Source organism: Sebastes fasciatus, chromosome 9 (genome assembly GCF_043250625.1).
Source record: "Sebastes fasciatus isolate fSebFas1 chromosome 9, fSebFas1.pri, whole genome shotgun sequence".
In the NCBI taxonomy this organism is placed as follows: Eukaryota; Metazoa; Chordata; class Actinopteri; order Perciformes; family Sebastidae; genus Sebastes; species Sebastes fasciatus.
The window spans coordinates 4,488,060-4,505,215 of record NC_133803.1 but is presented as its reverse complement, the minus strand read 5'-3'; the positions used below and the strand labels follow the sequence as shown (position 1 = coordinate 4,505,215).

At 43.9% G+C, this 17,156-nt stretch overlaps 1 protein-coding gene across 1 annotated transcript in view; it reads right to left on the bottom strand.

Moving 5' to 3' along the window:
* sdccag8 (SHH signaling and ciliogenesis regulator sdccag8) overlaps nucleotides 1–17,156 on the bottom strand; it is a 73,941-nt gene that overhangs the window by 41,220 nt on the left and 15,565 nt on the right. The window contains exon 13 of the mRNA XM_074645586.1: nucleotides 16,724–16,866. Within this exon, the coding sequence (XP_074501687.1) occupies nucleotides 16,724–16,866 (143 nt within the window). The remainder of the gene's footprint in view (nucleotides 1–16,723; nucleotides 16,867–17,156) is intronic.

Genomic DNA, 17,156 nt, shown 5'->3' with positions numbered 1-17,156 from the left:
TCAATCAGGATACCAGCTTCAAGTTACTTATGATTACACGTGATGAGGTGAATAATACATGTTATATTATATTATTACACGGCTTTATTGAACACTCAATTCTGATTCGTCTATCACAGCGGTCTACGGTCTGTTATTTCTTAATAGCAGACGGTTGCTATGCATAACAGACCATTGCTATGGGCGCAGTTCTGATGTCGGACTCTGGCAGGACCATTTTTGTGTCAAATTATTGATTTAAGCAGCCGTGTAATAAGCGGGATAATGTACAGCGAGCCGGTCATTGTTGCGAAATAAACCCCTTTAGGGCGATGCGAGACCGTTGCATCGCCCTAAAGGGGTTTATTTCACAACAATGACCAGCTCGCTGTACATTCGCTTACTTAATGTCAAATATATTGTTATTAGGGCTGTCAATTGATTAAAATATTTAATTGCGATTATTCGCATGATTGTCCATAGTTAATCATGATTAATCGCAAGTTAATCGCACATTTTTTATCTGTTCAAAATGTACCTTAAAGAGAGATTTGTCAAGTGTTTAATACTCTTATCAACATGGGAGTGGGGAAATATGCTGCTTTATGCAAATGTATGTATATATCTATTATTGGAAATCAATTAACAACACAAAACAATGACAAATATTGTCCAGAAACCCTCACAGGTACTGCATTTAGCATAAAAAACATGCTAATAATATGCTATAAATAGAAATCTCCCTTTAAGGTACATTTAGAACAGATAAAAAATGTGTGATTAATTTGCAATTAATTGTGATTAAATATTTTAATCAATTGACAGCCCTAGTGTGTACGTATATATTTATTATTGGAAATCAATCAAATACACAAAATGCGTTAAAGTATTTAGTGGCGTTAAAACTAATTTGCGTTAACACGGTATTATCGCGTTAACTTTGACAAACCTACGTTATAAATGTAAGATAAGAGAAGGAAAAAAATAACCAAATAAGAGAAAAAAGTTATCATGTTTACAATTTACGTTTCTAATCGCAATGCTCATAAATATTCTTAAAGACAAAAGAAAATGAGAGATGACAGAGAAAGTTTCAGATGAGGAAAACTACACAGAGCAGTGACAGAGAAAGGTGTCCAAACTAAAAGTGTGTGCCACATGGCGCGTTCTCTCCGGTGTGAGCTCCATTCCACCTGTGTTGGAATTCACTTCACACCTGAGACATACCTGGTGTCGTTCAAACGCCCCTCACCCCCCTTGCACACCGGTTAGAAGCTTGAGGGCAACTGGCAGGAAGTAACATCTCTCTCTCATTACCCAACCAAGTAATCTTCTTCTATTATCCTCTTACTTCCTTCACCCTCTGTAAACTCCTCTCCTCCCCTCGCTCCTGGGCCATTAGATCACATGCCTAGTGAGGGAGAGGCGGCCATTGAGGTGGAAAACAAAGAGAGGCTTTTTTAAACTCAGTGGGGGGGACTGGGGCTGGAGATGGAACTGTAGGGGGGCCTGTGCCCATCCGGTGCTGCCTTCATATACACACCCATCGCCAGCCTCGCTGCTTTTTTTCCTCTGCTCCCCTTTGCCTCCTCTGTGCCATCCACCCACTTCACTCTACATTTAAACTTCCTATGTACGCTCCTCCTCTCCCCACAACTTCCATATGTCCTCTTCTCTTTCATTCTCATTCTACCTTTATCTATTTGCCCTTCTTTCCATTTCCAGCCTGAGTGTCATCCTCTCCCTTCTTAATCGCCTGTGTCTTTGCTTATATCTCCTCACTAACAGACTGCACTGAACAGCGCTACTGTCAGGGTCGTGTAAATGTGTCTTTCAACCTGGTGCACACAGCACTTTGTTTGGAACGAGGAGCGCATCGGTATGCATAAATATAGCTTTTTCGCATTTTCACCATGTGCATGGATATAAACAAAAGCTGTAGATGGCAATGCAGCAACACCTTTTGAAGTATGTTCATCTCTTTGAAAATATTTTTTATATAAAAAAAAAAAATCACAACCTATGTGGATTGCCTTTCATTTTAGGACTTCTTATGTTGATCTTTACATCATAAACAAAACACAATCAACATTCATTCTTATTTCAATGCATTATATGAGAATGCATGTATATGTCAACCATTAAAAAAATATTGATCTCTGTCTGCAATTATTTATTTTTCTTGGAGGTTTCTTTCAGATGTCATACATACAACCTCAATGTAACTTGGGCTAATGGAGCAACTTTGATTGATTTTAAATAGGGCTTTCAAAGTTAACGCCATAATAATGCATTACCGCAAATTTGCTTTACCGCCACTCATTTCTTTAACGCATTAACGCAATTTGTGATTTTTAGGTTGTAGTGTGCTCAGAGAAGATACTGGCATCATATTAAAACTAGAAAAACCTGAGGAATCCTTTGGTACCAACCATGTCATAATAGCTTGTCGCAAAGGAGGTTAAATAACGCTCCAACCTGACCTCTGATCTCCAGATATGTGAATGTAAATGGGTTCTATGGGTACCCACGAGTCTCCCCTTTACAGACATGCCCACTTCATGATAATCACATGCAGTTTGGGGCAAGTCATAGTCAAGTCAGCACACTGACACACTGACAGCTGTTGTTGCCTGTTGGGCTGCAGTTTATCATGTTATGATTTGAGCATATTTTTTTATTCTAAATGCAGTACCTGTGAGGGTTTCTGGACAATATTTGTCATTGTTTTGTGTTGTTAATTTCTAATAATAAATATATACATACATCAGCATATTTGTCCACTCCCATGTTTATAAGAGTATTAAATACTTGACAAATCTCCCTTTAAGGTACATTTTGAACAGATAAAAAATGTGCGGTTTATTTGTGATCAACTAAGGACAATCATGCGATTAATCGCGATTCAATATTTTAATCGGTTGACAGCCCTAATTTTAAATAAAGTATTATTTTCTTCTCCCATTATACAACACCCTCCTTAACTCATCGCCACTCTCTCCCCTTCCAGTATTTCTCCTTCTGTATCATCCACTCAGCTACCACTTTGAACCAGCGGGCAACCTCCGGTTCTGAAAAGAGAAGCCAATGCTGAAGAGCCTTAAACTTGCATTATTTCTAACAGCCAGCAGGGGGGCGACTCCTCTGGTTGCAAAAAGAAGTCTGATTGTATAGAAGTCTTTGAGAAAATGAGCCTACTTGTCACTTGATTTATTACCTCAGTAAACATTGTAAACATGAGTTTATGGTCTCAATCGCTAGTTTCAAGTCTTCTTCAATACAGTAAAGTTTAGTAAATTATGGTCCCATTTAGAGTCAGATAGACCATAAAGCAGGGGATGCTTTAGGGCGGGGCTACCTTGTGATTGACAGGTCGCTACCACACCGTTGTCCGGTCTGGGAGTTGTCCGTGTTTTCGTCTTAGAACTTTAACTCTTTCACAGTGTGTTCTCAGATCATGAAAGTTAATTGTAACATTGTTGTCGCCTGAAAATGTCTTATTCAGAGTTCGGTTGTACTTAGCTCCACCCTCTTGTGTCATGTCTGGTTCCAAAAAAACAGCATGGCGACAAACAAATACCAAGATGGCGACCAACAAAATGCCAAACTCGAGGCTTAAAGGACCAATGTGTGACAATTAAGGGGGATCCATTGGCAGAAATGGAATGTAATATTAATAAGTATGTTTTCTTTAGTGTATAATCACCTGATAATAAGAATGTTTGTGTTTTTGTTACTTTAGAATGAGCCGTTTATATCTACATAGAGAGCGGGTCCTCTCCACGGAGTGCGCCATGTTGCTCCACCATGTTTCTACAGTAGCCCGGAATGGAAAAACCAAACTCTGTTGACTTTTCCTGCTTGGGCCGGAGTCGATAACGTTACTCGCTCTCTCTCTCTCTTGCTTCACCACTCACTTTCCACATACACACACACTCTAAGCACTGGCTCTGCTCCAAATGGCTCTAAAGAGGACCTTCGCGTCGGCCACCGTATAGCTCTCCAACACGCTTGGCACACGAGAGAGGCTTCAGTTGGATGCAATCTCCTCACCTCACCGCTAGATACCGCCAGATCCTACACACTGGACCTTTAAAAGCGGCAGTCCACAAACCAATGGATGACGTCACGGTGACAACGTCCACTTCTTATATACGGTCTATGCTTTGAACCTATCTTATCCTCCTCCCTATTATCTCTTGCTCCTGTCTTTGTGATCATGTCCCGATACAATCTGCTGATGGGGCATTGCCCTGCTACCTACGAGGCACTGCTTGGCACTGCTGTGCCCACAAAGGGTGACGGAAAGAAAGGGATGGATTGAAGGCAAAAGAAAAAAAAAAGAGCAGCTATATGAAGGATAAACATGAAGAGGATGAAAGCTTCGATCAATCAGGACAAAGGGAGTGACAGAGGTAAAAGGGAGAGGAATGAGGGGAAAGGAAGAGCAGAGAGAGGTTCTGTCATGTTGGATGAAAGCTGTGCCTACTGGGCAGCGGGCACAGTGTAGAGTCACTGATGGTGCCACTCTCACAGCAGGGGGGTGTGGAGGCACAAGGTTGACCAGATGACTGACTGACACACACACAGATTCACAGTTCATTTAGGATGCATAAGATCCATATGACACGCCATACTCACAATACACTAACAAGCAGCGCAGTCCTCTAAAATGAAACTGATGCTAAACTAAACTTTCAACAAACACACAGGTATTCCTGAACACTTTACAGTTGGATTTCAAGATATTCCAAAACCATCAGGTATCATTTTGAAGCGGTGGCTTTTTACTCCATGAGAGGCAAGAAAAGATGAGCATAAGTGAGGTGAAGAGTGGATGGTGGATGGATGGCAGAGGGCTGGTTGGTTCTCTGTCCTCCAGCAGTAGTGTCTGTATGTAGGCCAGTGTCCCAGGGCACACTTGGCTGGGGTGACAACAGTTGTAGCCGACAGATTTGCCTCCATCTTGCCTGAGGTCTCCCAGTCAGCGATCTGTCTATTCTATCCATTCCCAGCCCCGCAGGATGGACAGATTACAGCTCTTCTTAATAATTCTGGTACTTATCGTGGGGGGATTTTCCACTGCTGAATTTATAGCATCTACATCTTGACCTTTATGATATTTCTAGCGCAAATGAGTTCATGCAATTCCAGAGTTAGAGTTAGCGAGGCATGCTTACAGGGGCTCATTTATCTTCTGCAAAAAGTGGCGAGATAAAGAAAACTTGTCTCCTACCAGCTATCTACTTTTACTACTTGGCCTGCATGTGGGTGATATAGTGATAGTAGTAATAGTAATAGTGATGATAATAATCTAGTCGGATTAAATTAATATCAAATGTAATCCTAGCACTCAAACTGAAGTAAGAATTTGAAATTTTGGTCTTTTTTCAGAAATCATGAACCTCTTGGTAGAAAGTACTAATGTTGCATACAATGCTTAGTGCTGAAGGTCAATTGGAGAAGCTACGCAGCTGCATGGGCTACAAGAGTCACGGCATTGACAACGAGCAGGACTGTCAATCAATTCAAATATTTAATGATTAATCGCATGATTGTCCATACTTAATCGCAATTAATCACAAATTAATAAAACATTTTGTATCTGTTCAAAATGTACCTTAAAGGGAGATTTGTCAAATTTTGAATACTCTTATCAACAAGGGAGTGGGCAAACATGCTGCTTTATGTAAAATGTATGTATATATTTATTATTGGAAATCAATTATCAACACAAAACAATGACAGATATTGTCCAGAAACCCTCACAGGTACTGCATTTAGCATAAAACAATATATGCTCACATCATAACATGGCAAACTGCAGCCCAACAGGCAACAACAGCTGTCAGTGTGTCAGTGTGCTGACTTGACTATGACTTGCCCCAAACTGCATGTGATTATCATAAAGTGGGCATGTCTGTAAAGGGGAGACTCGTGGGTACCCATAGAACCCATTTACATTCACATATCTTGAGGTCAGAGGTCAAGGGGCTCCTTTGAAAATGGCCATGCCAGTTTTTTCCTCACCAGAATTTAGCATAAGTTTGGAGCGTTATTTAGCCTCCTTCATGACAAGCCAGCATGACATGGTTGGTACCAATAGGTTGTCCAGTTTCATATGGTGCCAGTACCTTCACTCTAGCTTAAAAACTGAGTCCGCTGCAACCTCTGAAATCACAAGTTGCATTAATGCGTTAAAGAAATTAGTGGCGTTAAAACAAATTTGCATTCACATGTTATTATGGCGTTATCTTCGACGGCCCTGATTTAGACCTAACTTTCAGATGTCTTATGCCACATGTACTTTCTGCAACACTAGACACACTAACATAGGGTGGAAGTGATAGTGGAAGACGGGATTCATATGCAGAGGGGTGTAAACAATGAGAGGGAACATTTGTTTGGATCAAGGGTTGCAGCAGAATAAGTCTGTGGCTTTATTGTGTTGTCCTTTGTTTTTTTAAGCAAGCATACACACAACAGACCTTTTTTCATCAGTGTCAATGTGTGTGCAACATTGAAAGGTGATGACACACAAGGTGATGAAAAGAAGATAAGTTTAAGGTTTAAGGATATAAGAAATGTTCCTGCTCAAGAGTCCGCATTTTTAAACTGTATTAAAACGACTTCCATTTTGCCGACACATCAAGTAAATGAACACAGATGAACTTAAAATGAAAGACCAGAGAAAGAATGATGTAGCGGAGTGAGACAGTGTGACAGAAAGACAAAAGGAGATGGAAGAGTCAAAGAAGCTGCAAGAAAGATAAAAGACTAAGTAGGTCTCAACAGATTGAGCGAGGGAGACGGCGAGAGTGCAAGAGAGAGAGAGGTGAGAAGGCAGGATGGCAGAGAGGGCACTCCGACAGCGAGGAGAGAAGAACGCGGCAAGGTCTCGTCACCGGGCCAACGGGCCCACCACTGTCAACATCATGGCACTCTCTGATACGCACACACACACACACCAAACACACACACACACACACACACACACACACGGCTGGCCAACGGCCCTCCCAGCTGCCCTATCCGTAACTGTCTGATTAGTTGTGCTAAGCAGCCCCTCCCCTGCCAACCATGGTGCCATCTGCTACCCAACAACATGGCTGCCGACCAGACAAGCACACACACACGCAAACACACACGCAAATGCACGCAAACACACAGCGAGCCGCATACCTGGCACTGCCCCGCTGCTGTCACACAGAGACACACACATCAAACTTCATAGACACAGGTGTAGCCCGAAGGTATCAACACTTAACATTCGCACAAAGGCGTGCGCGCGCAGACTAATCGCACGCTCGCAAACGAGTCAACACACACAGTCACGCACACAGTTGCTGTAGAGGTTGTGTGTGTGTGCATGTGTGTGGTGACAGTGGTTAGGCACTGTTAATGCCAGGTAGAAAGAAAGATGCTGTGCTCAAGTGTGTGTGTGTGTGTGTGTGTGTGTGTGTGTGCGCTCGCTGGCAGCGCTTGAAGGTTCATTACGGCCCCCGCCTCTCCTGAGCGACTGCAGCCCGCGTGGCGCCCCGGCCCTTTTATTCCGGGCCGTGATTGGACAAGGGCCTCCCGCCGAGTTGGTTTGCAGCAGTTTTGTCGCGCCCAGATTTCACTCGCTGCTCAAAGCGAGCCTCTGGCGGGACGCGGCATCTGCTGCCTCACCTTCCTCATTTACACTTCTCCGCCCTCACACACACACACGCAGTTCTGTTCGCCGCCTTTCCAGACCTCGCTATCACGATCTACAACTGAGGGGAGGGGGAAAAAAAGGAGGACAGAACTAGGTTTAGGTAGAGAGAGATAGAGAGAGAGAGAGCAGCAGCGTGACATATTTAATAGAGTTTGGGGAACTTTGTGTATAAGAGTCGCAGCGGTGGGTCTGGAGATTTTTATCTATCCGCCTCTCAGCATCCGCCTTCTGATTTCAGGGTCACAGAAAGGAGAACGAGGCCTTAAAACACAGAACACGCTTTTCTGTCTCCCCTTCTAGCTCCGCTACCTGCTTGCCTGTCTTTTTCACCTTCTGCTTTTGTCAAGATTGATGAATGTACATTATCCCTCATCTCGTAACATTTTCTATAAGAGTTGGCTCCATTTTTACTCAGTAGTGGTTGCACCTCTGACACCTCAACGCTCCAGGACAGGTGGGACATATAATCCCTCAAACATGCTCTAGATTTGCCCTGGTGCCCAGCTGGACATGACCCTGAATACCTCCACAGGGAGGCATCTTGATCACATGCCTATACCGCCTCAACTGGCTTCTTGCAATTCGCAGGAGTAGAGGTGTCCAAGCTCCCCCACCTTGCCGCTGCTGGGCTTTAATGATCTCCGCCAGAGAGATGGGCAAAGCTGTCCCTTATTCTCCAGACTTCTCCACCCCAGGTAGGTTCAAGAGTTCCTCAAAGTGTTACTACCACCTAATAATAGTCATGTCAATTATATTTATATAGCCCAATATCACAAATTTGCCTCGCCTTGTACTCCTCCTAGAGTGACATCACAACCATAAAACATACCGGTAATTCAAAATGAAGAGAACTATCAAGAAAAATGCTGCGATGCCCGTTACACCTGTCTCCCCTGTATCAACGTAATATGTAAAGATGTGGATACCTGACGGAACCGTAGGTAGACTGTTTGGGACGCAGTAAACTCACTATCGACGTGTCCAGTAGATGTATCCTATTTTTTCCCCGATAATGCTACACTGTGAACAACAAATCCATGTTGAAATCGGTAGAGCATCGGTATCGATAGCTACGGGAGGTGCCATTGATTTACCTTATGACTCGTTCAGGTTTCAGTAAAAAAAGTAATAGTTTTGGCGAGAAACTTGAATAAATCCAGTTGTTTGAAGGAGATGTTTTAACAGCAATAGAAAATGGATAATAGAGAGGGAAATAGGACCCGTTTAACTTCCTAACAAAAACCAGAATGCAAACGGTAATAAAGGAGGTTGGCTGAAGTACATGGGATTTCTTATTTTACTGTTGTTTTTTACTGTGGTATCAAATTGGTATCAAGAATCATGGAATTTCACTGGTATTGTTATCGACTACTAACTTCCTAGTATTGTGACATCCATAGTGTAGGCCTATGGGAACTGCTAAAACACTTAAAAAGCACTATTGCGGCGCCAAAATGCGCGGGGACATTTTTTTGGGTTCACCTAAATTATGTGCTGGTGCACCTAAATGAAAATGTGCAACCAGTGTTTCCTGAGTCATCTAACGGTCTTTGTTCTCCGTTGCCTCCCCGTGCTCCTTCCACACTTCAGGTTTTGCTTCAAAGGCCACAAAAGCTTCAGTGCCCCGAGCTAACCAAGCCCAAAAGGCCTTCTTCAGCTCACAGCTTCCTCCACCGCTGGTGTCCACCAGCAAGTTCTTAGATTGAAGCCACTGCAGGTCACTCCATGACCTTCTGTCAAGATGCAGGTTAAAAGGTCAAGATTTGATTTGATTTTCCTTTTTTTTTTCAGCACTGACGGCTATGCCATTGTTAGACTATGGAGTCTTGATTCGTAAAGATCAACAGATCACTGGTGTTATGCCCTGACATTTACATTTTCAAATTCTTCTTTAAAAAGATGGCTGCATGGTTTCAAGTGTGATATAAACACCATATTTTGGGGGGAATGTACCAATCTAAGGCCATGTGGTCAAATTTAAATTATTTATTCAAAATGTAATGACAATGACTTATTTCATCAGTCAACTGGGAACAAACTGTTAAACACAAAAACTAAAAAGAGACACTAGATCAGTTCAGGCTGGAGAAACCCAAGACACACCAAGAACAGCAGCAGCTGAAACAACAAGCAGGTGAGTGAGTGTACTGAGACACCGCCAAAGCACTTGGCGGTCGGGCATGCTGGGGCGCCACACCGGTGACTTCAGGAGGGAAACGGATTTTCCAGCTCTGTTGATTCTCCGTCATCTCCGACTCCGGCAGTGGATATGGTGTCTCGAAAAATGCAGATACGCTGTGACAACTTTGAAGTGTTGTGGGGTTTTTTTTTTCTTCAGATGCTCGCAAGTAGGCGGGGGTGGAAAGAAAAAACAAGACTCGGTCAAAACAGAGTATATGGCTGGACGGTGTAGAGTCAGTCTGTGAATTTGTGGCTAAATTGTTATACAAATAATCAGTGTACATGTCTATAATGTTAAATCCAGCGGCGTATATCCACCTGGTCTGACGAGGACACTAGGGGACGCTTTTAAGCGAGAAATAGGCAATGCCACTGCTGAATCTTGTTTTATGCTAGAACTAGATCACCTAGTTTGACAGCTTGATCCAAGTTTCGCGAGCCGGACGCGTCGGCTCATTTGCATAAACGACTGTTCCCCGCATTTTTATTTTGAAAGAGCAACGGCCAATGAGGAAACTCCAACACTCGGCCGACCAATCGTTTAACTTCTTACGTTGTGGGGCTGGCCCTCTGCGGTCCAGCCAAAAAATACTGGGACAATTGCAGATCCAGCTTATGATTTCGAAGGTCAAAATCAAAAGCTCGTTTCAATTTAGAATTTTGATTTAGAATCAAAAATCGTGACACCGCTTCTACAAGGAGATTTTTAGCTGAAAGCTCTGCTCCTTTCTTTTCATGATAAACAGCCGCAGATCAAATTATATGAATAGCCATGACCAGACTTTTCCTGACCCAGGAATCCATAGTCACAAGTTCTAGGTGAGAAAGTGGCAGCAAGTAAACTTATTCACTGAAGTTATTTCAGCTCCATTTCCATCTACAGCTCCAAGCAAGCACCCTCATGAACATGGATGCTTGATTTCATGGGGATAACAAAACTGGGGGGAAGATTTGGGGCCTCGCAGACTTTCGACTCGTCCAAAGCACAAAGCAGGCAAACAGGTCTCAACAACCACGGATACAATAACGCGTGCAAACAAACAACTATCCACATTCATGCCTATCTGGCGTGTGCTGAAACAGAAGTTATGCTGGGCAGTTTTCATTGTGGCCTTTGGGATCTGTGATCACAACACAGGGAGAGACGAGGCCGGATGGAGACAAGGAAAGAAGAAAAGAAAGAAAAAGTGAAGAAAGACAGGAGCAAACAAACAAAACAAACTTAGTAAAGCCCTCTGCTGGGCTGGGGCTGGGACTGGAGTGTGTTTGTGTGTGTGTGTGTGTGAGGCGATGTGAACAGAGTGGCGGGGATTAGGACAGATCCTGGGCTGTCCAACTCACAGCTGGCTGATGATCCAATCCTGGAGCGCAGCGCAGCGCACCAGCCGCCGTGGGACCCCCGGATGCGTGCATGCATCTGTGTGTGTGTGAGTCTGTGTGTACAGGCATGTGGATTCGACTGATGTGCGTATCAGTGTGCACATTTACAGGCATGCAGTTGTACAAACAAATATGCGTGTGTGTGTGTCTGTGTGTGTGTGCATACGTATGTGTTTATCAGAAAGGAAGGTAGGGCTATCAGTAATCAAACAGAGGCTGTCTGTGCTTCATGTCCCCTGTTTGAAGACGGGCTGTGATCATTTGGGCCACGAGGAGGAGGACAGAATGAAAGAGGGGAGCAAGCAAGTTGCAGAGAGAGAATCAAAGAGCTGCCTTCCAAGGCTGGTCGTACAAATGCCTTCCAGCCCCGCTACTGTGAATCTCACACTCTTACTCTTACACAACCACTGTCGCACAAACCAGCTCGCCGCAGCTACAAAGACTTGTGCACGACTCTGTCGTGAACAACAAGAGAGGACAAACAGAGGCATGACTACGAATGAACTACATGTAGTTCTGCATAACCCCAGAAGGCCCACAGACAGACAGAAAGAGACAGAGGTAGAGAGAGGGGGACGACCGCTTGGGGTTTATTTGTTTAGTTTGGAACAGCATGAGAAAAAAAAGACATGACAAGTGAGGGAAAAAAGGGAAAACTAAAAAGGAAAAAAAAAAAAAAACAGGTCCTGAGGACAGACAAAGGCTGTGACCAAACCTCAGCAGGTGTGTACGTGACATGTGGATTTGTGTGTGTGTGTATGCGTATCTGCGTTTGATGCATGCTTTCTACGCCGCTCCAAAACATTCCTGTTTTCCTGTTTCGTTAGATTCCATCCTTCACCTGCATGTATCTCAAAGATACTTTGCAACCCCGTCTTTAAAAACTCTGATGTTGTATCAACAGACATGGATGGATCAATGGATGGATGGAAAGACTTTATGGGCTTCTAAGAAAACAGCCAGTTTGGGAGAACAAGCCTGCTGGACAGCTTAACTGTGAGTGATGAGAATAGAAACTAAAATCCTCAGTGTGTCCTCAGCAGAACTTTTGCTCCTGAGCTCCTGTCTTGGTATTCACAGTGCTAAGCGTAATGATGAGCATAACATCAAACGTGACACATTGATGACCTGCAGGAACTGTAAAGACCCGGACACACCAACCCGACATCAAAGAACTAGCGGCGACGAAGGCCACTAGTTGCGTCGCCTCAAGTCGTCTTTGACTTGGCCAAAAAAGTTGCACTCGAGCACACCACAATGACTACAGCCGACGGCCAGTTAGCACGTACGCTCTGCGCCTGCGTGAGATGAAATAACTCTCCACACCAGCAGGTGGTGGTAGTCTGTATTCATCATTCAAAAAGGGAAACCGAAAGACCGAGGATGGTGGATATACAAGCCGTTGTTATGATACGTGCATAAAACAAAGCGGCGTTTAGCGACCATTTTCACACCACTCTCACTCACCACTTAGCTTCATTCCAGACGGCCATGTTGCTGTGAAAAATATTTACTGGAATGATCAGGTGAGATGAAGATGAAATCTGTGTTTTTCCTCTCGACTTGACTCGTTGGCCTGCTTTCCTCACTTCCGTTTCTCTTGTCGTGCACTGATTCGTTTAAGCTGAACAGTCAATCAGAGTGATTTCTCTCACCGACGAGCTCAGCTGGCGATTCAATGTGCTGAATCGGCCAAAAAAACTCAGACACGGGCAGACGAGAGCCGACGGTGCGGTACACACAGCAAAAACTAGGCTGATGGGACGCTCACCTACCCAAACTGTCCGACGGCCGACCGTCGGCTTAGTGTGTCAGGGCCTTTAAGCTAAAAAAAAGTAATTTGTATGTGTATTATGTATTTGAAGGCGTCAGCAGGCTACAACCAAAGTGCTCATTGTCAGATGGTTGAATATCGTCTAAATTCCCCTCTGCCCACATCTTTCGTCAGAAGTGGGAAGCTGCGTCCAACAATTTCTGTAACTATCTGACACCGCAGTTATACAGTTATTCAACAGCTATGTACTATCTGTCCTTCTATATGGTGCTGAGTGCTGGAGAATGACTGAAAGAGACATAGGCAAGCTTTCCAGTTTTCACAATACCCGCTTCAGAAAGATCATGAGGATATTCTGGCCTAGGAAGATTACAAACCATGAACTACACAAAACGACAGGGTGCTTGGACATGGAAACAATATTGATAAGAAGAAGATGGAGATGGCTAGGACATGTATTAAGGAAACCATCTGATGACATGACAAAAGTGGCATTTCGTTGGGCACCAGAGGGAAAACGCAAACGACCTGGAGGCGAACCATCGAAGGAGAAATGAAGACGAGAGGATTCAGCTGGAACAGAATTGAGAAGAAAGCAAACAACAGAGATGAATGGAGATCCTTAGTCCTTGCCCTATGTGCCACCAGGCGGAACAAGGACTAAGTAAGTAAGTAATCTGACACCGCCACTCATTCCTGCTTCAAGCATGATCGATTGGTCAGGTGTGCGGAGCTGAGCAGGTAAGCTGGGTTTGAACTTCTCCCTCAATCTGTTTGTAATTGCTCACCCAATTCTGAATGTCTTAAAATAAAGTGTACGCCGTTATACCCATATTTGAACTATTGTTGTGTCTCGCTCTTCTCTACAATGGCAGGTGTGAATGTTCAGGATTACAGAAATACTATAATAGAGCACAGAAGTAACATTTATGACTAGGGCTGTCAAAGTTAACGTGATAGCGCGTTAACGCAAATTGTGATTTTAGTAGTGTAGCAGGCTCACTTTTAAAGCCAGAGTGAAGATAATGGTATTATATGAAAATATAAAACCTACAGAATCCATTGGTACCAACCATGTCATACTAGGTAAAAGAAAACTTAGCTAAATTTTGGCGAAGAAAAACTGGCATGGCCATTTTCAAAGGGGTCCCTTGACCTCTGACCTCAAGATATGTGAATGTAAATGGGTTCTATGGGTACCCACGAGTCTCCCCTTTACAGACATGCCCACTTTATGATAATCACATGCAGTTTGGGGCAAGTCATAGTCAAGTCAGCACACTGACACACTGACAGCTGTTGATGCCTGTTGGGTTTGAGTTTGCCATGTTATGATTTGAGCATATTTTTTTATGCTAAATGCAGTACCTGTGAGGGTTTCTGTACAATACTTGTCAATGTTTTGTGTTAATTGATTTTCAATAAAACATATATACACACACAGTTGCATAAAGCAACATATTTACCCACTCACATGTTGATAAAAGTATTAAATACCTGACAAATTTCTCTGTAAGGTACATTTTGAACAGATAAAAAAAGTGCCATTAATTTGTGATTAAATATTTTCTATCGATTACCATCGATTGACAGCTCTATTTATGACATGTGACAGTTTGTCAAACTGGATGATTCACTTTGGTTTTGGGCTAATAGTGCAACAAAATGTGTCCAGCTGGCTGTAGGTGTAAATTTAATTTGTGTTGTTTTGTAGTTTAAGTCATAACAGAGTATGACAACATACCATTTTGATTGAGCAGCACTGATCGTATATACGTATGTACTTCACAACATTCAAAAGAACAGCTTCGGACACTTGGTAATACACTAAAAATGTGTGTCTTGGGTTCATATAACTAAATACAAACCAAGCTTCAAGCAAAATTATTTCCGTAAAAAATGTAGGCCTGCAGATTTTTTGTGATCTTCAATCCTGTGACAATATTTGAGGCTCTCACACAGACATGTAGGTCTTTATAACATGTTCCCGTACAGTACATGCTATTTAACATCATCAACACATGTATTAATTCGTCACCGTTATACCTGTGTAGAACAAGCTCTAGTTTTAACCATGACTTTAAATGTAATTGTGTGATACTGAACGTGAATATGCTTTGTCATGCACTACTGGAGGAAAAAAGAAATAGCCGTATTAAATCAGTATCAGAAGTGGCTTTCACTGCTAATGACCAAAATTGAATTTGAATGGCTACATGCTCAGCCAAGTCAACAGCTGTCAAACATCTAGTATGCATCTGCGGACAGATAAAACTATAAACTCTCTCATGCACATACACCCACACACGCGGTGGCAGTAAAATGGTTTAGTCCAGTGGCTCCTCTAGTACAGGTCAAAGTCATCATGTTGCCACATCAATATGCATGTCATTCTCCACAGCTGGCTGCAAAATACACACACACACACACACACACACACACACACACCTTGCCTCATCCCTTAAACACACGACAGCCCGCCATGCGGGCAGTGTGTTAGCGCTGGCCAGCTGACAGACAAACACACTTAAACACAGATCAAGCCGGGAGCTGCGGTGGACACACACACACACACACATACCACCAAGATGACAGGCACATAAACACAAATACACTCACAGACACACACTCATAGATTACACAAACTTGCATCCCCGCAGCCTCCAGCACCACAGGGCACCACCGCCACATCTGTGCCCATCTCAGACACCTCGGCTGTGGGCAGCGGGGGTGAGAGAGTGCCCTGGGCGGCTGGCATGGGCTGGCATGGCCCTGGCAGTGGATGGTGTGGAAGGGGAACAGCAGCCAGCGGATGACAGGAGGGACGGATGGAAGGAAAGGAGAAGGGAGGAATGCCGGAGAGGATGAGAGAATAATGGGAGAGAAAGAAGATGAGAGTAGAAAAGCAAAAAGGAATTATTTAAAGTATAAAAGGTATGGCGGCTAAGGACGTGAAGACAAAAGAGCTGCAGGTAGAAAAGGTAGATGGATGAATGTATAGATGGGTGGGATGGTTAAAGAATAAAAGAGGAAGTGATGCAGTGAAAAATGGGCTAGAAAGATGCAGAAATAGAAAGAGAGAAGATGGAGGTAAGAGGGAGGAGAGCCGGTAGTGCCCGTTGTGAGAATGGGTGCAGGGCAACTGGCAGGTGGCACTGAGGCCAGGCTGTCCAGTGACCATCGGCCGCACTTTTCTCTGTCTGTGTGTGTGTGTGTGTGTGTGTGCGCCAGGGACAGAAGAAAGGCTCAGGCGCCATTTTGGCTCTGCTGGAGCTGTTGCTGGGCTGGGCACTGGCCTGGTGGCACAGAGTGGGCAGTGTGTTTGTGTGTGTGTATATATATACGTGTGTGTGTGTTGCATTATGTTGTGGCATGCTTAACAGGATTAGAGGTGACCTGGTGAGGTCCAGTTGGTACCGGGACCACGGCACAGCGGCGCGCATGTGTGTTTGTGTGTGTGTGGTTTGTATAATAGGATTAGCTGTTACCTGGTGCGGTACAGTTGGTGTGCTGGTCTGAACTGGACTGGACTGGGCTGAGCTGGGCAGGAGCTGGGCAGAGGGGAGTGCTGTGTGTGTGTGTGTGTGTGTGTGTGTGTGTGTGTGTGTGTGTGTGTGTGTGGGTGAGAGTGTGTGTGTGTGTGTGTGTGTGTGTGTGTGTGTGTGTGTGTGTGTGAGTGTGGTGGCATGTATAATAGGATTAGGTACTACCTGGTGAGGTGCAGTTGGCGCTGGGCATTTGCCAGCTGTTCTGCTAGGCTCAGGGCTTCGGCCTGCCATTGGCTCCCGTCCTTTTGGACCGCCTCCAGGTGCTGCCGACAGCCAACCAGCTCTGAGCTCAGCCTTTCCACTTCCTGTCCCGCAGAGATGGAAGGAGAGAGGGAAGAGGAAAATCTTTCACAACAACCCACCTTATGTCCTCAGACAAACAAAACACTTAAGGCTGATTACAACCTCAACCCAAAGGTTGAGAGGAAGGAAATGATTTGATCGTTTAAAATTCTAAATAGCTGTATTCCATAAATAAAATTGTATTTTGAAATATCGGGGCACTTCATATTTTCTATGAGGCATTCTATTTAACAAGCCCTGTGGAGGGCTTCTCTTGCACTGCATACATTTATTTTTATTAGACTGATTTGGG